This window comes from Vulpes vulpes, chromosome 9 (genome assembly GCF_048418805.1).
Source record: "Vulpes vulpes isolate BD-2025 chromosome 9, VulVul3, whole genome shotgun sequence".
Classification (NCBI taxonomy): domain Eukaryota; kingdom Metazoa; phylum Chordata; class Mammalia; order Carnivora; family Canidae; genus Vulpes; species Vulpes vulpes.
This window is the reverse complement of record NC_132788.1, coordinates 101,151,806-101,171,924: the sequence shown is the minus strand read 5'-3', so window position 1 is coordinate 101,171,924 and position 20,119 is coordinate 101,151,806. Positions and strand designations below refer to the sequence as shown.

Genomic DNA, 20,119 nt, shown 5'->3' with positions numbered 1-20,119 from the left:
GAGGCTGACGTCAGAGGTCAAAGTGTCAAAGTAGTTGGTTTCTGGTGAGGGGTCTCTCCTTGACTTCTAGATGACCCTCTTCTCCCTGTGCCTTCACAGGGACTTCCCCTTGTGTGTATCTGTGTCCTATTCTCTTCTTTGTATTTTATTTTTTAAAAAGATTTTATTTACTTATTCATGAGAGATACACAGAGAGAGGCAGAGACTAAGGTAGTCTCTAAGAGGGCTAAGGGCTAAGCAGGCTTACATCTGGGGAGCCAGATGTGGGACTTGATCTCAGGACCCCGGATCACACCCTGAGCTGAAGGCAGACGCTCAACCACTGAGCCACCCAGGTATCCCCTAATCTCTTCTTTTTATGAAGACACAGGTCATATTGCATTAGGGCCCATTGTAATGACTTCATTTTTATTCATTACCTCTTTAAAGACTCTACCTCAAAATACATTACATTATGATGTACTGGGGGTTAGGATTTCAACATGTGAATTTTGGGGGAGACACATTTCAGCCTCCAATACCCACTAATTGGTGCTCCTCCAGTGATTATGACAATGAAACCCCCCCTATGGGGCTGGTTCTATTTTGCAGTTGAACACAATGTAACACAACAATCCCTTTGGACAATCTGAATTGTATTCAAAGGTAGGTAGACATTTTCCAACCTGATCAATTTATTGACCAACAGCTACCCTTGATGAGTAGCAGAATCCTTGCATTGAGTGAGAGCAGGTGATTATGGCAAGGAGGCTCTGAGCAGAAGGGCAGTGGGGGAGGTTAGCTTTCACTTCACTTCTTGTTTCCGTGTCTATTTGCCTCTTTCCACCTCCACACCTGCCCCAACTCACCAATACTGAAAACAGCCCCCCATGTACCCCATAGATTGCAGAGTGGGTGGGCATCCTGTTCTAAGCCCTCTACCTAGGGTGCTGTTGGTCCAAGTGATTGTTTATTTGGGTCAGGGGAAGTTCCTTCATCTCAGAAGAGGAAACTTCAGCTTCCCCCAGTGTATTGAAAAATGAGGAAATAGGGCTGTGTTCACATCTTTGAGTCATGCTGGGGGTGTTCCACAGGGCACCTGGCTCAAACCTATCACCTATCTCCCTTCCACATCTCTCATGATTGTATAATTTTAGGTAGAGAGATAAGTATGAAGGTCCCCTTTACCACCTTGGGTTCAGGGGAGCAAAGGTTGGACATTCTTGGTGGATAAAGATAACAAAACCCACAGTTTATCAAGCATATATTGTGTGCTAGATAAACAGTAGCTCCCACTGAATCTTCTCAATGACACTGTGAGGTCATTACAACCCTATTTTATAGCTAGGGAGACTAAGGCTTGCCCATTGTCATTTTAAAAAAATAATATATTTATTTTTTATTGGTGTTCAATTTGCCAACATACAGAATAACACCCAATAACACCACGCTCATCCCATCAAGTGCCTCCCTCAGTGCCCATCACCCACTCATCTCCACCCCCTGCCCTCCTCCCCTTCCATCACCCCTAGTTCGTTTCCCAGAGTTAGGAGTCTTTATGTTCTGTCTCCCTTTCTGATATTTCCTACCCATTTCTTCTCCCTTCCCTTCTATTCCCTTTCACTATTATTTATATTCCCCAAATGAATGAGATGGGTAAGTGGCAGAGCTGGTATTTGGACTCAGTCTATGCCTACAAATGTTGATTTCTTTCTGCAGCACCTGCCACATTTCAAGGGACTTCTGTAAACCTGAATTATCCCTGAGGACCCCAACTTTGTAGCTCTTATCTTGGCTGGCAATTATGGGAAAGGAACAGCGTGGTGTGGTGGAACAGATATCCTGGGCTGAAGTAGGAGACTAGGAATGGAGTTCTGGATATGTTGATAATGATCTATGTGGCCTTCCTGGGGCTATAATGATAACGTAGATGGGAGAGGAAGGGGATCAGGTAGGAAGAAAATGAATCTGTTTTGAAGATAAAGCTAATGGCATTTGCTGATGGCTTGGATGTAGGGTATGAGAGAAAGAAAGGAGTAAAGAATTACCCCTAACTTTTCAACTTAAGCAAGTAGAGCTAAGGAAGAAAAGAAATGCTTATAACACATATGTTTATTTCTTTATAAAATTTTAGGGGCGCCTGGGTGGCTCAGTCAGGTACGTGTCTGCCTTCGGCTTGGGTGATGATCCTAGGGTCCTGGGATCGAGTCTCATGTCAGGGTCCCTTCTCAGCAGGGAGTCTGTTTTTTCCTCTGTACATTCTCTCTCTCTCAAATAAATAAATAAAATCTTAAAACATTTTTAAAAGATTCATTTATTTGAGAGAAGCGAGAGTACAAGCAGGAGGAAGAGGAGAGGGAGAGGGAGAGAGAGAATCCCCAAGCAGACATCCCACTGAGCGTGGAGACTGATGCAGGGCTCAATCCCAAGACTCTGAGATCATGACATAAGCTGAAATCAAGAGTCGGGTGCTTAATCTATTGAGCCACCCAGGCATCCCCTTACATACATTTATTTATTTATATTTTTTATTTTTAATTGATCTCTACACCCAATGTGAGGCTCAAATCCACAACACTCAGATCAAGAGTTGCATGTTTTGCCAACTGAGCCAGCCAGACACACCTGAACACATTTAGATTTGGGTGTTTCATGAACTTTTGCTGAAGTTCAAGAATGGAATCTTGTGTGTAGCAGATGTAGTCATGCCCTACTAATATTCTTGATCCTCACATTTTCAGTGACTTCTAATGGCCGGCAGCTGCTCCCAGAGTCTTCCTGGTCTGGTACATGGCAGGTGAGAAGTGCCAGTGGGGAAATGCTTTCTAGAATAGCTCTCAACCAAAGCCTGGACTTGGTGTACACATACCCCAACTCCCTTATCCCTTAGATGGGTTTGAGGTGTGTCACCCAGAGGTACCCACTGGGATTAAGCTTCCATTGCCTAAGTGGTAGCCGCTTAATAACACACTTTGAACACATCTTGTACTGGCTGCCTTTCTTTCCCTGAATCACTTTTCACATTCTTTGGTCTTTCCTGGGATCACCTCCAAAATAAACTGCTTACACTTGAATCCTTCTCTCAGAGTTTGCCCTTGGGGGAGCACAAATTGAGACACACTGGGACAGGAGAAGATGACCTTGTGATATGGTTCTGGTTTGCCAGGGATAGAGGAGTTCCTAGGATGTGGGACACTCAATGCTAAAGCTGGAAAATCCTGGGCTAAATGGGATAAGTTGACCACCTTGATAAGATAGCATGGCACCAGGAAAACCAAGAAAAGAGAAAGCCTCAAGAAGGAAAGGGGATAATGTATATGTAGATCAAATCATCACGTAGTACAATTTTTATCTATTAATTATACCTCAGCAAACCTGGAAAAAATAAAAATATGTGATTATAAAAAAAAAAGAGTAAAAGAGGACCAATGCAGTCAAGTGTGACCCAAAGGTCAAGTTAGAAAAGATTGACAAGCATCTATTTTTAGCCTTGAGGAAGCATTTGGGAGATTAAGCCAATCCTGGGTGTGTTAGAGGCAGAAATCAGACTGTGGTGGTTGAACAGTGAAAGAGTGGGAGGAAGCAGGGACAGCAGAGCGTAAACAACTTTTCGAGAATTTTGACTGTGAAGGGGGTGGGGAGCGAGGGAGAAAGAGAGAGGTAATTGTGGAAGGGAGGTTTTTTTTTGGGGGTAGAAGGGACCCAAATGCCTCCGCCCTACTCTTCCCAAACCCCCTATTACTCTTATAGATCTCCCCCTCAGATCTCTTGAGACCCCCAGACTAATTTTTTTCCTTCATAATTTTCATCTTTTGGCATTTTCCTCTGTTCCTTGAGAGATTTCGTCCACGTGGTCTTCCAAGCCACTAATTTGGCTCTTCATAGTGACTGCACTCTTTAATTCATCCAGAAAAAATTCTCTTTTTAATTATTCCATCCTATTTATTTACTTATTTTAATATTTTATTTATTTATTTGAGAGAGAGAGAGCGAGCGCTGGAGGGAGAGGGAGAGAGAATCTGAGTGCAGAGTCTGATGTGGGGTTCAATCCTATTACCGTGAGATCATGATCTGAGCTGGAAACAAGAGTCAGCTGCTTAACCAACTGAGTCACCCAGGCACCTCTATTCCATTTTTACTTAGTTCCAGAGAGCATTTTGGTGCTACACTGGAATCTCCTTGCATTCTTTTGTGATTATGTTAAATTCTTATTGGAATTATTCTTGTTTTAAGTTGTCCGTCAACTCCAGCAACTCTATTTTGATGGATTTCAATTACATTGGACCATCCTCTTTCAGTTGCTGAGACCTCTTGGTGTTGCCATTTCTTCTTGGGGCTCAGACCCTGGGGTTGAGAACTCTAAGCAAGGGCAGTTTCCCAAGTGATGGGAGGATGGATTCTCCACCCCAAGAAATACACATGCATACTAGGCAGGTGCGCAGAGTCACCTCATTGCTCCCCAGTTTCCTTGCTCTCTTCTAGATTTAGGATCAGGGCTCCTCTTGGAGTTTGGAGGGATTGCACGCACGTGCGTGCGCGCGTACGCACACACACACACACACACACACACACACACACGGGAGTGATGCTGGCCTATCCTAGAAAGTCCATGGACTCCTGTGGGCCAGACTCTTCCTGGGATGGATGGTGTTTGGTCTTTATCCTTGAATGCTCTTCAGCTTGTCTTGGGACTCTCCACCTGCTGCATGGGACTACATTTCAACCCCAGATTTTCCTTTGGGGATTCCCCTAGAGATACCACCCTCATCCTTACCCAGCTGTCATTGGCCTCAGCAGACTTTTGGTTCAAAGAGGTAGATATATTAGTGTAGGGGGTTGAGAGGAATTGAGAAAAGTACAAGTGGCCATTTTCCTGGAATCTACCATTTCTCTTTTTTTTTTTGCATAAGAGCCAGCAAACTATAGAATGGCGGTGGTGTGTGTTTGTGTGTGTGTCAAATTCTGAAGGCAGCCTGTTTTTGTATGGCCAGTGAGCTAGAAATGAATGTTACATTTCTAAGGGACACCCACACCCACATACACATACTCTGAAAAGTCTAAAATATTTGTTTTTTTAAAAATTTATTTATTTATGATAGTCACAGAGAGAGAGGCAGAGACACAGGCAGAGGGAGAAGCAGGCTCCATGCACCAGGAGCCCGACGTGGGATTCAATCCCAGGTCTCCAGGATTGTGCCCTGGGCCAAAAGCAGGCACTAAACCGCTGCGCCACCCAGGGATCCCCTAAAATATTTGTTATTTGGCCCTTTGCAGAAAAAATTTCCTGACTTTTTTTTTTTATTATCATTTTTAAATATCATTGGGGAAGAACCAGGAGAGAGGATGTCAGGGAGGTGGAAGACTTAAGACAGAGAGAGAAGATATCAGTAGAGAAAGGTCTCCAAACAGGCAGGAGGGGATGAGCAAATCACAAAGCAAAGGGTTAGCTTTAAACACGAGGAGGGGGGATCCCTGGGTGGCGCAGCGGTTTGGCACCTGCCTTTGGCCCAGGGCGCGATCCTGGAGACCCGGGATCGAATCCCACATTGGGCTCCCGGTGCATGGAGCCTGCTTCTCCCTCTGCCTGTGTCTCTGCCTCTCTCTCTCTCTGTGTGTGACTATCATAAATAAATAAAAATTAAAAAAAAATAAACACGAGGAGGGACCCCTTTGCTATTGTGGAAGATTGGAGGAGAGGACTATGGGAATCAATGAGGGAAGGAAGTAAGGGCGGGTATGGATGTGGATATATTTGTAAAGAATATCAGGAAGTTGAGGTTGTTTTCATCAGCTGGTGTTTATCATCTCTGTGAAGTAGGAGGAAACATAGAGGGAAAGGTTATGAGGATTGAGGAAGGAACTGAAAACCTGTAACCTTCCACAAGGGGAAGTTGACTAGGGATAGGAAGAGCAAGTTCCAGGTAGTGTGGAGAGTCTTGTTTAGATCAGAAAGCATATATTTATAATTACTCCAAGATAAGTGATTCTGGGATCTCACTGGCCTGGTAGAGAAGTGGTTAAGAGATGTGGTTTGTTCCTAAGGAAAGATGCTTTGAACTGGAAGTAACATTACCTGACCCAAAGTGGCTCAACAATTTGTCTCACATAGAAAGAAGCTGGAAGTTCGGTTTAGTAGCTCAGCAATGTCATAAAAGCCCAAATTATTTCCATCTTTTCACTCTTCCATTCTCAGTATTTACCTTCTCTCCAAGCATCATATTATTGTATAATGGTCCAAACCAGGAAGTTATGGCCAGGCTCCCCTTGAGTTTTCCTTCTTTTATTAAGGAGAAAAAGTATTTTCCAGTAGGTATTTATTATATCCCATTGTCCAGAATTGGTCCAAATGTACCCATCCTAAAACAATCTTTAGCAAATAAGAGTATGATCACTATGGTTAATTTAGACCAGGGTTTCTCAATCTCAGCACTACTGACATTTAGGAATTGATATCCTTTGTTGTGTCTATGTGGGGGCTGTCTCATGCATTTTATGATGTTTGGCAACATCCCTGGCCTTTACCACATAGATGCCAGTAGCATTTCCCATCTTTCTCCAGTCATAACAACAAAAAATGTTTCTAGACATTGTCAAATGTCCTAGTAGGGGTGGGGGATTGCCTCTAGTTGAGAATTACTGGGCTTAGACCAATTTTAACTGTCCCCCGTGTCCAAGCATATCACCATCCCAAATCTGCAAACAACCAAGGTTTTTTTTTAATAAGGAGCATATGATTTGGTGATGACTGCTGAGCAGACAATCTGCAGTACTGCCATTGTTGGATTGGTCCTGGATTGAGGTTTTCCCAAGTAGTTAAAGAATAAGAACAAGGGAGCAAGGTGTTGAAAGTATAGGAGAAAATAATTTGACATGGTTGATCATGAGATTGAGCCTGGATAAGAAAGGAGGTAAAACTGAAGGCTTGGGAGAGGTTGGTGGTCAGAAGGACTGAATGAGTTTAAAGAGCAAGGTCAGAATGAATGAGTGTAAGAATGTGAGGAAAGGCCTTGAAAGGGGTTTCCTCCTCCTCCTCCTCCTCCTCCTCCTCCTCCTCCCCCTCCTCCTTCTTCTTCTTCTTCTTCTTCTTCTTCTTCTTCTTCTTCTTCTTCTTCTTCTTTTTTGTATTTTATTTTCTTTCTTTTTTAAAATAAATTTATTATTTATCGGTGTTCAATTTGCCAACATATAGAATAACACCCAATGCTCATCCCGTCAAGTGCCCACCTCAGTGCCCATCACCCAATCACCCCCACTCCCCGCCCACCTCCCCTTCCACCACCCCTAGTTCGTTTCCCAGAGTTAGGAGTCATTCATGTTCTGTCTCCCTTTCTGATATTTCCCATTCATTTTTTTCTCCTTTCAAGGGGCTTCCTTCTTAACAAAACATCAAAAGAGTATTTGCAATGGCCATGATTTGGGCATCCAGGGACAAGCATTGGCTGAACACATCATAGTGAAGGGAAATCCAATGCAACATACATTTATTGAGAGCCAAATATGCAGAACAAACATTTCAGGAAATAAAGCCTAAATCTTTTCTATCCAGCTGTAATAATTTCCCTCATCCTCAGCTTTGTTCTTCACCAAACCAACCAGATTCATGGGCATGACTTTCCAAGTGGAGTCGAATGTTCTAGTTTGAATATTTTCTCTTCACCTGCTCTGGAAAAACATCCCCCCACAAAAGATGTTTAGATTGAAGGTAGATGTAAGGATGTAAAGATGTAACAAAATAAACTACCACCACCAACAAAACAGAGATAAAAAGCAGAAGTAGATTAAAGGCAGAGAGTGTTGCTGAAGTGGTAGGTTCTTTGCCTACTCAATACCATTTGCCAAGTAGTCAAATAACAAAACAGTATTTGATGGCAAACAGGTAATTTATTCAACGGCCAGAAAACAGAGAAGGGGAGTTCATGTTCGAAAGGCACCTTCTCCCCGATTAGGTCTCATTGTCAGGGTTTTATGGGGTTAAGGTAATTACGGGACTGGTTAGCAAGCTGACCTGGGGTCAAGGTGTTTCAAGAGAAGAAGAGAAGGCTTCTAGGAATCAGAATGCCACCTCTTTTCCTTCTTAAAATGGGGCACAGTGGGATCTGTCATGTTGCTGGTAGGTGTGTTTTTTATTATTGCAGTTAGAGGGTAATAGTCTTGAGGTCATCTGGAGACTTAACAATGGTGTCTGATCAAACAGATCGAAAACTGGGTTATTGTGGTTAGTTCAGAGCTTGTTAGTAAGTCCCTGGTGACAGGAGCTCCATTCAGCGGGCAAGTATGACATGATCTCCTAGCATTTGGAATCCTAGGTAAGGTGTGGCCTTCTTCAGCTTATATGAGAAGACTTCTCAAAATTCCTAGATGAAGAATTAAAAAAAAATTCAGACACAGTATCCTGCTCCAGAATTTAAGTTGGTTTGTATCTATGAAGAAAAGCTAAACTCTAAGGCCCATGGAGGCAGACTGTGCTGGTCTTGTTCCTTTTGTATGTCCATTGCTCACCACAGTATCTTGACACATTGTAGAACTCAACAAATATCATTTTTACATACAAGTTAGCGTTTGGTTTAAATTCCCAAGCCCCACAAGAAAACCAATACCTCCTATGGGAGCCCAAGAGGATAGAGATTCCTGGCCTCGTTATGAGTCATGGTATGCAAGAAGCCCAAAGCTGTCATTTCCTTTCTACTATTGATGGTTCATTCACACAACTCCCTGCCCAGTCAAACATGATTTTTTATACAAACAATATTGCCTGGTTACACAACTGGCCTTTCAATGCTAGCAAGTTTCTAGGGAACAGAGCTAGAAATTTAACCCAAGGGCAAATTTGTCCATGGAGAGTGAAAGAATTTTGGTGTTTTCTTTTTTTCTCTTTTCTTTCTTTTAGCTTTTAAATCATATCCTGTGCCTAGAAAAATACAAACCTAACATTCTTTTAATTAAAGTCAATGTATTTCTTACAGGGAGCTAATATATTTATATATATTCCCCTTTCAAAGATACAATTATGGGACGTGTGGGTGGCTCAGTGGTTGAGCGTCTGCCTTTGGCTCAGGTTGTGATCCTGGGGTCCTGGGATCAAGTCCCACATCGGGATCTCCACAGGGAGCCTACCTCTCTCTCTGCCTGTGTCTCTGCCTCTCTGTCTCTCAGGAGTGAGTAAATAAAATCATAAAAAAAAAAAAAAGGATATGATCATCTTATTCAACTTCCACAATGTTAAGTACTACTAATAAAAAGTTTCCTTATATACATCATGGGAAACAAGTTACTGGAATGCCAGAAACTTTGGGAATTATTTTGGATTATCTAGGAAGTCTTTCAAAGGTCACAGTCAGTAGCCAGCACCTTTTATAAGTTTACTCTTACTGGAAATGATTAACCTAATATTTATACATCTTGTTTCTGATCACTTGCAATGTCCTAAGCCTTTTTCCCTAGTCCTGTTTTCCTTTTGGCCCCTTTTGAAAGATTTAGTGAATTCTCCTTTCTGTCCTCCAAAATAGGGATAGATTTTTTTTTTTAGTGATTCAGTATTTCCAATGCTGAGAATATCACATATTAGCTCAAGAAAAATAGAAGACAATGTGTCAGAAATTTCTCAATTTTGTTTATTTTAAAAACAACACATTCTAAGGCTCCTTGGCTAGCAGATGTGGTGGTGTACACACGGGAGTAAACAAAGGAAACTGGGAAAATTTTTATGGATTATGAATTTTGGAGCCCGTCTTGCTTAACTAGGGGCATACCTTCTTTTTTTAAAAAATATTTTATTTATTTATTCATATGAGATGCAGAGAGAGGCAGAGACATAGGCAAAGGAAGAAACAGGCTCCCTGCAATGAGCCTGATGATGTGGGACTTGATCCCAGGAACCTAGAACATAGCTTTAGCACTATCAATGATCAGGGAAGAGTCACTGAGGAACAATATAGTGAGAATGGGAAATGCAAGCCAGGTCATCAGGAAAAGAGCTCTTTGCCATTCTCTCTGGGCAAGCAAGCTCATACTAAGATGAGGAGAGGGGGTTTGGGTGTTGCGGGGGCAAGCATTAAAATAAGTCACAAGTCCTCTTACTTGACTAGGCTTTGAGTCAGTGCCAAATCTGGTGGAAAGTGTGTAAGTCCCAGACTCAGATTTAGGTGTTATGATCTCTCCAAACCACTTTCGGACCTGAAACATCAAAGAAAATACTGGAATTGTTTTTATTAACATTGGTGAAGAGAAAAGCCAGTGAATCAGGAAGAGAATAAAGACATTATTGAAAAACTTTCTGTACAACATGTGGCATATCTTTAAAATGTAATACTATTTACTGAGCCTTAAAAAGGAAGGAAATTCTGACACAGGCTACAACATGGATGAACCTTGAAGACATTATGCAGAGTGAAAGAAGCCAGGCACAAAAGGACAAATCCTGTCTGATTCCACATATATGAGATCCCTATGATAGTCAAATTAGTTGAGCCAGAAATTAGAATAGTGGTTACCAGGGACTTAGCAGTGGAGAATGGGTAGAAGAATGGAAATGTGGATAGACCATGTGACAAAACAAATATAGCACAACAGTAATTGAAGTGATTGGCATATATGTGCTCATTGCATAATTCATTTAACCTTTTTGGTATGCTTGAAAATGTCCATAGTAACATGTCGGGAAAAATTAACTTATTATGTAATGCTGTCATAGAGCTATTAACACATATTAGTATGGAGACTATACATCACATGGAACTGTGTTTAAGAATTCGTGTGTTTGGGATCCCTGGGTGGCGCAGCGGTTTGGCGCCTGCCTTTGGCCCAGGGCGCGATCCTGGAGACCCGGGATCGAATCCCACGTCGGGCTCCCGGTGCATGGAGCCTGCTTCTCCCTCTGCCTGTGTCTCTGCCTCTCTCTCTCTCTGTGTGTGACTATCATAAATAAATAAAAATTAAAAAAAAAAAAGAATTCGTGTGTTTAAGTGGTGTGGCAGATTGCATTACAGCTTTCAATGATTCATTCCTCTGTTAGTAAGTATGTCATGGTATGCAAGAAGCCCAAAGCTGTCATTTCCTTTCTACTATTAGTTTCATGGTGGGTGGAGGGTTATCCTCCCTTGACTTCAGGCTTGGACATATGACTTTCCTTGGCCAATGGAATATCAGTGGAAGGGATGCAAGGAGGACCACAAGGCTTGAAATGGCCTCGCCCAGTAGGGCTTATCTTTTTGTGATTTTGCCACTATCACGAGAGAACATATCCTAGGTTTCTGTCCCATTTATGCCAAGCCTGAGAATGAGTCACAAGGAGCAGACCTGAACATGATCTGATGATCTGGATCCTGGAACCAAGCTGAGCTGAACCCAGACAAGATCAGCTGAACCTCAATCAACCTTCAGACTTGAAAATGAGAAAAGTAAATATTTGTGTTTAGGCTACTGAGATTTTTGAGGTTGTTTGTTACTCAGCAGTATCTGACTATTACAAATGGAAAAGCTGAAGAAAAAATATTTCCTTGAAGTAGCAATTGTTTGCTTTCTGAAAGCTTGATGCATCTTACAATCGATAACATCTTAAAGAAGAGAAAACATGGATAGTGTTTACACATGGCTCACATCTCATATGAAAATTTAGAGAACATAGGTTTAAATGTTTCCTTAAAGTACATACCTCCAAATATTTCTTGACTTTATGACAATAACAAAAGGGGTTGTTGTTTACCTGCTGGCTGAGGAGGCAGTACACCAGGAAGATGAAGACACCCTGCAGGCTGTTGATGATGGTGAAGAGGTAAGTCATGACGTGGGCAGCTGGACCCACCTGCAGGATGCCTAGGCACCACGTGCAGCCCAAGATGAAGAGCTGAGCTGTTGCCTTGAATGTCAGCATCCTGAGGGGTCATTCACAATGATGTGAAAAGGCTAATAGTGGACATAGACACCCTATCATGTAGTTGTTAATGGCAGGGACTCGAGCTAGACTGGCTGGGTTTAAATCCAAGGCAGAACTAACCAGCTGGTGACTTTGGGCAAATCAGTTTGCCTTTCTGTAACTCAGTTTCCTAATCTTTATAATAGCCCTATTTCACAGGTTTGCTGTCAAGATTAAATGGGATTTTGACATATGTAAAGTGTTTTGGACAGTATGTAGAACAAAATTAGTACACACATAAAGCATTCTAAAACCAGGTGCTCTTTATCTCTATTATACCACTTATAGATGAAGTGTCATATAATTTATTATTCAGACAGGGAGGCTTTTGAGACAGAAGTGCTAATTTATAATTACAATGAGCATAAATGGACTATCCCAGGCAAACTAGGATGTAAGGTCACCTTACTTATGTATCTATGTATCCCTAATTAGAAAACGTAGTAATACATAAGTGAGAAAAACTAGTTGGGGAACAATTTGCATTTGTGGCGCTATTGTGTGCATGTCCATCTGTTCTAGAGAAAATTCACAGCCCAGAAAAAGGTTTGGGGAACATTTTATACATATCATACAGTTACCTCTGGCTTTCTTGAGAAGTGGAAGTAGCAAAGCAAGAGGGGAGCTAGCTGCTTTCAGATTTTACTTGATATATTTTAAAAACTTTGAAAAAATATTTAACAAATGCACTATTTTTGTGATTACAGTGAAATCAACAACAAATTACATGTTCACATAAAATGGATGCTGCTCATCGTCCAAAATGTTTCGAAATAGTATCATACAAAATGTATTTTAATCCAAATCCTAGGGCAGCCCGGGTGGCATAGCGGTTTAGCGCCGCCTTCAGCCCAGGGTGTGATCCTGGAGACCCAGGTCGAGTCCCACGTCGGGCTCCCTGCATGGAGCCTGCTTCTCCCTCTGCCTGTGTCTCTGCCTCTCTCTCTCTCTCTCTGTGTCTTTCATGAATAAACAAATAAAATCTTAAAAAAAAGAGTAAAACTCAAAAAAAAAAATCCAAATCTTACCCACAGCTATTACATATCATGTCATGTAGCAGAAATTGTTGGCCTTTTCCCCTCCCATTCTCTTCTTCTTCATTTTAGTGTTGGATCCTTCCTTTTTTGAATTTTATCAAGGACACATGGCTACCCAGTTAGAGACTACATTTCCCGATAGTAGAAGGTAGATGTCACTGTGTGATCAAGGTCTAGCCCTTGAGATCTGGGCAAATGGGGAACATGCAGCTCAACTTCTTTCCATGGATGCGATACTGGCAAAGAAACACCCTGGGAAATGTGGAGCAATAAAATAGAAAGGACTCGAGTCTCTGGATTACTTTGTGGAGCAGAGCTTCCCCATCGGTCCTGGTTTATTCACCTCTGGACTGTGACAGGCAAATGAAATAAACTTCTATTTCACTCCTTTTTGGGGCTCTTTTGTCACCGAAGCTTAGTCTGTAGTACAGCTAATACTGTATAATAATGCCTCTCATTAACGGTGACACTGGGAGATGGCAGTTGGCTTTGCTAGGTCCTGGAGCTTGGTTGTGGGGTGTATTTGTGTGTGGATATACAAGAGGAACCAGTGAGACTAAGTACAGAAAAAGGGGAGTGCGGTCAGAAAATACCATTTACCCCACCTTACCTTATATTCTGGATGGTTGACACGTCACTATTGAGAGAGGAAAGTTTCTTTTTTAAAATCCAAAGGATCAGGAGAAAAATAACTAAATTCACCTGCAGGAATGACATGGATCATGCAGAATGCAAGTTAAAATAATGCACTGTGTTTGCTATAAACTGCACACAATTCGTACCTCCCTGCATGTAGGATTGAATGGGTAGTAGGTGGGGAAGTCAATTCCATAGAACTGACAAAAATGTGTGCCTGGTGCTTCTTTGGTTGGTAATACTGGAGCCACATACTCACTCACACAGATAATGGCACAGACAGGGCCCAGGAAACTCCAGATGAATCCCTTGTCCAGGTTGAGCCAGCAGCTGGGAACAATGGGAAAAGGGGCCAAAAGAGAGATCAGAGAAGAACATGAAATAAACACCTTTTCCTAACACTTTTTCAACATCTGAAAAGGTCAACCGGTGACAACAAAGGCTTCGATTCTTTACTATCATGTGTTAATGCTACGCTAAACATTTTACGATTGTAGTCACACCATGGTGAGGGTGGGGCCATGGGGACAACTGTTATTCCCATTTCACTAATGGGGTGGCCAAGACTTGAGGACTTGAGGTCCCATATTATGGGAAGGAAGAAGCTGGGACCTAATCACAAAATTCCCTCTTTCCAGAACCTTCCATACTCTTACCATCACCTTTCTCTGTCTCACCAGGAAAGAGGTTAGAGCTATTACAGCCAAGGGAAAAGGAGAGTGAGTTTGACACGGATATTCCAATCATTATCGTTAACACTGCCCTTAAAACTATCCACAGCACAGGGTGAGAGTTGAGCTCACTAATTAGATGTTCCATAAAGGTGAGGCCAGGACGCAGCAGAAATGGCCACAATTATAGCCGGGACTCCATAGCCCACAGGGAACATGAGCTTCTTCATGAACTTGTTCACACTGGAGTAGTTGACCACTGTCAGGTTGCGTGCAGTGAGGAAGAGGTGCAGACCCTCCAGCAGCATCCAGGTGAAGGAGGCCAGGTAGAGATAGTGTAAGGCACCTGCGATGATGGCACACAGCACCTGGGGGAGGAGAAAGGTGCCACCAGGAGTGATTGTCAGAGAGGAGGGTGGCCCCAGGACCTGTTCCATACCTTGCCATTGGAGAGAGCTCATGTATGTGGTTGAGTTGTCAGGGGAGGATTTGTCTTCTAGTTCATTAGTCAATGTGGAATAGGCTACTCTTCAAAATAACCCTGGGACCCAAGATTATTTTATTAAGATATCAATGCAGCACAGTTCCATGAACTGAGCATCCTCTGTGGCAGGGCTGGGGCTACTTTGAGACCATGTCAATACCTTGATCTTGGTCTTGTCAATGGCCGTGAGGAAGAGCAGGTGGGCCAGGAAGAGGCAGATTGAGAGCTGCAGGTGGAGGGAGGTGCTGGTGTTCTGGATGGCTTTGCACAGCAGGAAGGTGAGGGCTGCCAGGAGGAGACACAGCAGAGAGGTGCTCAGCCCCACATAGGTGATCACATCCAGCACAGGATCCTTCTCCTGGGACCCAGCAAAAAGGACATCATGGTCAGTTTCCAAGATTAATCCTCCCCCCCCTTGGAATGGGAGCTTCCCAAACACAGGCATGACTCCGCATGATAGAGAGTATAAGTGTCGGTCAGACTAAGTACTTTTTTCCCAGCTGTATTGAGGGATACCTAATATGCAAAATATTGCACATATTGAATACACACATTTTGATGTTTTTATTTTATTTATTTAGTTTTTAAAAAGATTTTATTTATTCATGAGAGACACAGAGAGATAGAGGCAGAGACACAGGCAGAGGGAGAAGCAGGCTCCACGCAGGGAGCACGATGCAGGACTCGATTCCGGGACTCCAGGATCATACCCTGGGCTGAAGGCAGACACTCAACTGCTGAGCCACCCAGGTATCCCCATTTTGATGCTTTTAGACATAGGCACATATATATGATGCCATCATCACAATCAAAGTAATAAACATATCCATCACTTCTAAGATCTTGTGTCCTCTTGCTTTCTTTTATGAGATGTATTCTCTTAAGTTTTTAAGTGCACTATACTGTATTAACTATAGGCTTACGTTGTATGTCAGATTCACATTGAAATGAATGAATATGCTAGGCTAAGTCTTGCCACCAAGAGATGTAGGAAATCCTGTGTAGCAGAGGCTATTAACCTCTTCACACTCATTGGTACCTGTCCTTTGGCTGCTTTCTATGAAATCCAGGGACCCTACCTGAGAGTATTTCTCCTGTTTGGACATACCAGAAGGAGTCAGTACCAGGATGTCAATGCTCCTTGAAAGCTGCCCTCAAGCAATAAAAGTTACAGCACTGATGGATAAATACCCCAACTCCCTCATCTTTATGTGGGAAGGGTCTGAAATGCATGTTCTAGGATATCTCTCAGAAGTACTCAATGGGATTGAATCTCAGTTGTCCATGGAGTAACTTTCTCTTTAACACATCCTTTACTGGATGCCTTCTTTTTTTCTTATTTCCCTATTGTTCTACTCATGTGTCTTGGAGTTATCTCCCAGAGAAACTACTTGCCCTCAAATTTTTGTCTCAGAATCTGCTTGCAGGAGATCTCAAACTAAGACATTTGTATAATTCAGCTCTTGATGGCTCATCTCCTTAAAGACAGGAGCCAGGAATCTGATGAGCCACACAGACTTAGTAAGACCCATCAGTAGGAAATGACAGTTGCCATCTCTTACAATGATATGGGGATTTTCACTTGTTTCAATGTCACTTTATAGAACTTTTTAATCATTTACTTTTTTAAAAAATATTTTATTTACTTGAGAGAGAGAAAGCATATGAGAGAGAGAGAGAGAGAGAGAGAGAGAGAGAGAGAGAGAGAGCAAGCAGGGGGAGAAACAGGCAGAGAGAGAAGCAGGCTCCTCATCGAGCAGGGAGCCTCATGTAGGGCTCGATCCCAGGACCCTGGGATCATGACCCGAGCCAAAGGCAGACGCTTAACCAATTGAGCCACCCAGGTACCTCATTCCTTTGCCTTTTTAACCTTAAAAAATTGTGAAATAGAACACATACAGAAAAGAGCATACACATACATGTATCACATGTTTAAAAATTATTAAATGGTTGGTGAGATCATTAGTCTGTAGAGATTCTCCCAGAAGCTCTTTCTAATTGCAAAACACCTTCTCCTCCAGAGGTAACCATGATCCTTTTATGATAAGCAATTCCTGCTTATCTTTATAGTTTTACCACTTAAGTATGCAACCCCTGAGAATATGGTTTAGTTGTGTCTGTTTTTAAACTTTGTACAGATGGAAATATACTCTGTTCCACACAGTCACTCAGAAATCTATGATAACATAAGCTTCACCATCTGGTAGCTACACTCTCTGGAGTATGTTGCTTCTTTGTTACCCTGGAGGATCCCACATGGGATTTTCTTTTCTTTTCTTTTCTTTTCTTTTCTTTTCTTTTCTTTTCTTTTCTTTTCTTTTCTTTTCTTTTCTTTTCTTTTCTTTCTTTCTTTTCTTTCTCTTCTCTTCTTTTCTTTTCTTCTTTCTTTTCTTTTCTTCTTTTCTTTTCTTTACTTTTCTTTTCATCTTATTGTTTCAGTTTTTCTTTTATTTTAAATATTTTATTGCGGTTCAATTTGCCAACATATGGCATAATACCCAGTGCTCATCCCATCAATTGCCCCCTCAGTGCCCGTCACCCAGTCACCCCCACCCCCCGCCCACCTCCCCTTCCACCACCCTTAGTTCGGTTCCCAGAGTTAGGAGTCTCTCATGTTCTGTTTCCCTTTCTGATATTTCCCATTTTTTCCTCCTTTTCCCTTTATTCCTTTTCACTATTTTTTTATATTCCCCAAATGAATGAGACCATATAATGTTTGTCCTTCTCTGACTGACTTATTTCACTCAGCATAATACCCTTCAGGTCCCTCCACGTCGAAGCAAATGGTGGGTATTTGTTGTTTCTAATGGCTGAGTAATATTCCATTGTATACATAGACCACATCTTCTTTATCCATTCATCTTTCGATGGACACTGAGGCTCCTTCCACAGTTTGGCTATTGTGGACATTGCTGCTATAAACATCGGGGTGCAGGTGTCTCATGGGATTTTCTATACTTCATCCCAGAAAAGCAACACTGCTTTTTTTTTTTTTCTTTTCAAATTCTAGTAGTTGACATTCAGTGCAATATTAATTTCTGGGGTAGAATTAAGTGATTCATTACTTACATATAACACCCAGTGCTCCTACTGGGGATTTGCCCCAAAGATACAGATGCAGTGAAAAGCTGAGACACCTGCAGGTGTCTTATTTTGACATTTCATATAAGTGGAATCATACAACGGGTAGCCCTTTGTGTCTGACTTCTTCTTCTCCTTTTTTTAAAAAAGATTTTTAATTTATTTATTCATAAGAGATGCACAGAGAGAGGCAGAGACATAGGCAGAGGGAGAAGCAGTCTTCTTGCAGGGAGCCCAATGTGGGACTTGATCCTAGGACTCTGGAATCACGACCTGAGCCAAAGGCAGACGCTCAACCACTGAGCTAGGTGCTCCTGTGCTACCTAGGTGCTACCTAGGTGCTCCTGTGTCTGACTTATTTCATTCAGTGTGTTGTTTTCAAGGTTCACCTCTGTTGCAGCACTACTGACTCAATATTCAGATTGTAGCTCAAATGCTGTCTTTCTATGTAAAGCAGCATGCTTTCAGCACTCACTCACTCTGGTCACTTGTGTTTTTTCCCCATTTTTAAAAGAGTACATATCTAGTAGGAGCTCATACTTAATTAGCTGGAGGAATTAAATGTATACATTGTACCTGTTTGGTTAAGGCCATGAGGACAGCAAAACTGGACAGGTGGGTGCAGTTGCATATGGTGTGACTTTCATTCGCTTGTATCAGGAAACAGCCATCCCTGGACCACCGGCTGTGCTCCCCTGTGCTTTTCCAGTACACGCAGATGGCCTTTTCACTACTGGTCTTCATCTGAAAGTAGAAGGGGCTTATTATGTTCTTCCTCAGGAGGGACAACCCTTAGAGTGTCAGTCTACACTGGGGTGGCCATCAAAGAGACACACGGCTTAGAAGTGACTCAGATGATTTCTATTTTGAGTGAAGAGGATGGCTGCCAGCCAGGACACCTGCTCCCATAGTCCCAGCTCTGTTAGGGTACCATAAAACAAGATCATGGCTCTTTGGGAGCCAGAATTTTATAGGATGCCATTGGTTTCAGGGCTTTATCCCCCACTGTGGAAGTGAGACAAAAATAAAATAAAAAATAAAAGAAGGTCTGTGACTCATACAGAGTTTTTTCCTAAACACTCTCTAAAGCAAATTTCCCTGATTTCTTCACACCAATTCTGTCCCTCACCCCTTACAACACAAAAACTGCTCATGCAAGGAAAGGGGAAGCTTAGGAAAGAAATGGAGAGAGAGAGAGAGAGAGAGAGGGAGGGAGAGAATAGAATTATCCTTCAACCTCTTCTTTTTGTCCTAAGGGTTTCCAGAGCAACACTTCATGGGGCCAAGGAGAGAAGTCAGACTCTCCTGTTGGAGGGCTGTATCTCCTCTGATAATCCACAAGACCATCTCCAGATTTCTTGCACCACTCCCAGTCCCCCATGCCATATATGAAAAGTTTCATACTTCAGTTTTATGCATCAAATAGAGAAAACCTACATTTCCCATTCCTCCCATTCTTATTTTCTTTAAAATTAAAAATAATTTTATTTATTTTTCCCAGCTTTATTGAGATACAACTGACATATAAACTATGTAAGTGTAAGGTAGATAACACAAGTTTTTGACATATGCATATATTGCAAAACAGTTAATTAATACCCATCACCTCATGTAGTTACGGTTCTTATTTTGTGGTGAGAACTTAAAATCTACTCTCTAGCAATTTTCAAGTATGCAATGTAGTACTGTCAACCAGAGCCACCATGCTGTACATTATATCCCTAGAACTTATTCTACCTGTGACTGGAAGTTTGTACCTTTGGTCTCCTGCACTTATTTCTCCCATCCCTCACCCTTGGTAACCAAAAACACATTTTCTGTATCTGTGATTTTGGCTTTTTAAGATTCTACTTATAAGTAAGACCATAGAGTATCTCTTTCTCTGTCTTATTTTACTTAGCATAATGCCATCAAAATTCATCAATGTTGTTGCAAATGGCAGGATATCTTTCAACTCTTGCTTTCATGAAAGAGCTGAAATGTGAGGGAACAGATTAATTTTATTATGTCTGTGTCTGGCTACTGACCCTCCTGCCTTTAAGAGTTTGGGCAGAGAAGGGGAAAGGGGAATGGATTAAAGAAAAATTTTTTTCCAATCAAGTTATGTAGTGTTAATAATTAATGCCAGGCTTTTGTGTAGGAATGAATATAATGTCTCAGTTCAAATTTCACAGGCATAAATTTGGAGGGAACTTCAACTAAAATAATCTCATGCACCAGAATTATGCTGTCCAAGAGAAATATCATGTGAACTACTTGTGTAATTTGAAATTTTCTGCTAGCCACATTAAAAAACTAAATAAATAGTTCAAATTAATTT

General features: G+C 41.8%; 1 protein-coding gene across 3 annotated transcripts in view; it reads right to left on the bottom strand.

Moving 5' to 3' along the window:
- Window positions 1–7,840: 7,840 nt before the first annotated feature.
- ADGRE3 (adhesion G protein-coupled receptor E3) overlaps window positions 7,841–20,119 on the bottom strand; it is a 56,925-nt gene continuing 44,646 nt past the window's right edge. For all 3 annotated transcript variants that reach the window (XM_072721379.1, XM_072721380.1, XM_072721378.1), the window contains 8 exons: window positions 18,376–18,543; window positions 14,879–15,076; window positions 14,367–14,602; window positions 13,827–13,893; window positions 13,538–13,629; window positions 11,681–11,849; window positions 10,057–10,152; window positions 7,841–8,333 (listed from right to left, as the gene is read on the bottom strand). In XM_072721379.1, the coding sequence (XP_072577480.1) occupies window positions 8,325–8,333; window positions 10,057–10,152; window positions 11,681–11,849; window positions 13,538–13,629; window positions 13,827–13,893; window positions 14,367–14,602; window positions 14,879–15,076; window positions 18,376–18,543 (1,035 nt within the window). In that variant the 3' untranslated portion in view covers window positions 7,841–8,324. The remainder of the gene's footprint in view (window positions 8,334–10,056; window positions 10,153–11,680; window positions 11,850–13,537; window positions 13,630–13,826; window positions 13,894–14,366; window positions 14,603–14,878; window positions 15,077–18,375; window positions 18,544–20,119) is intronic.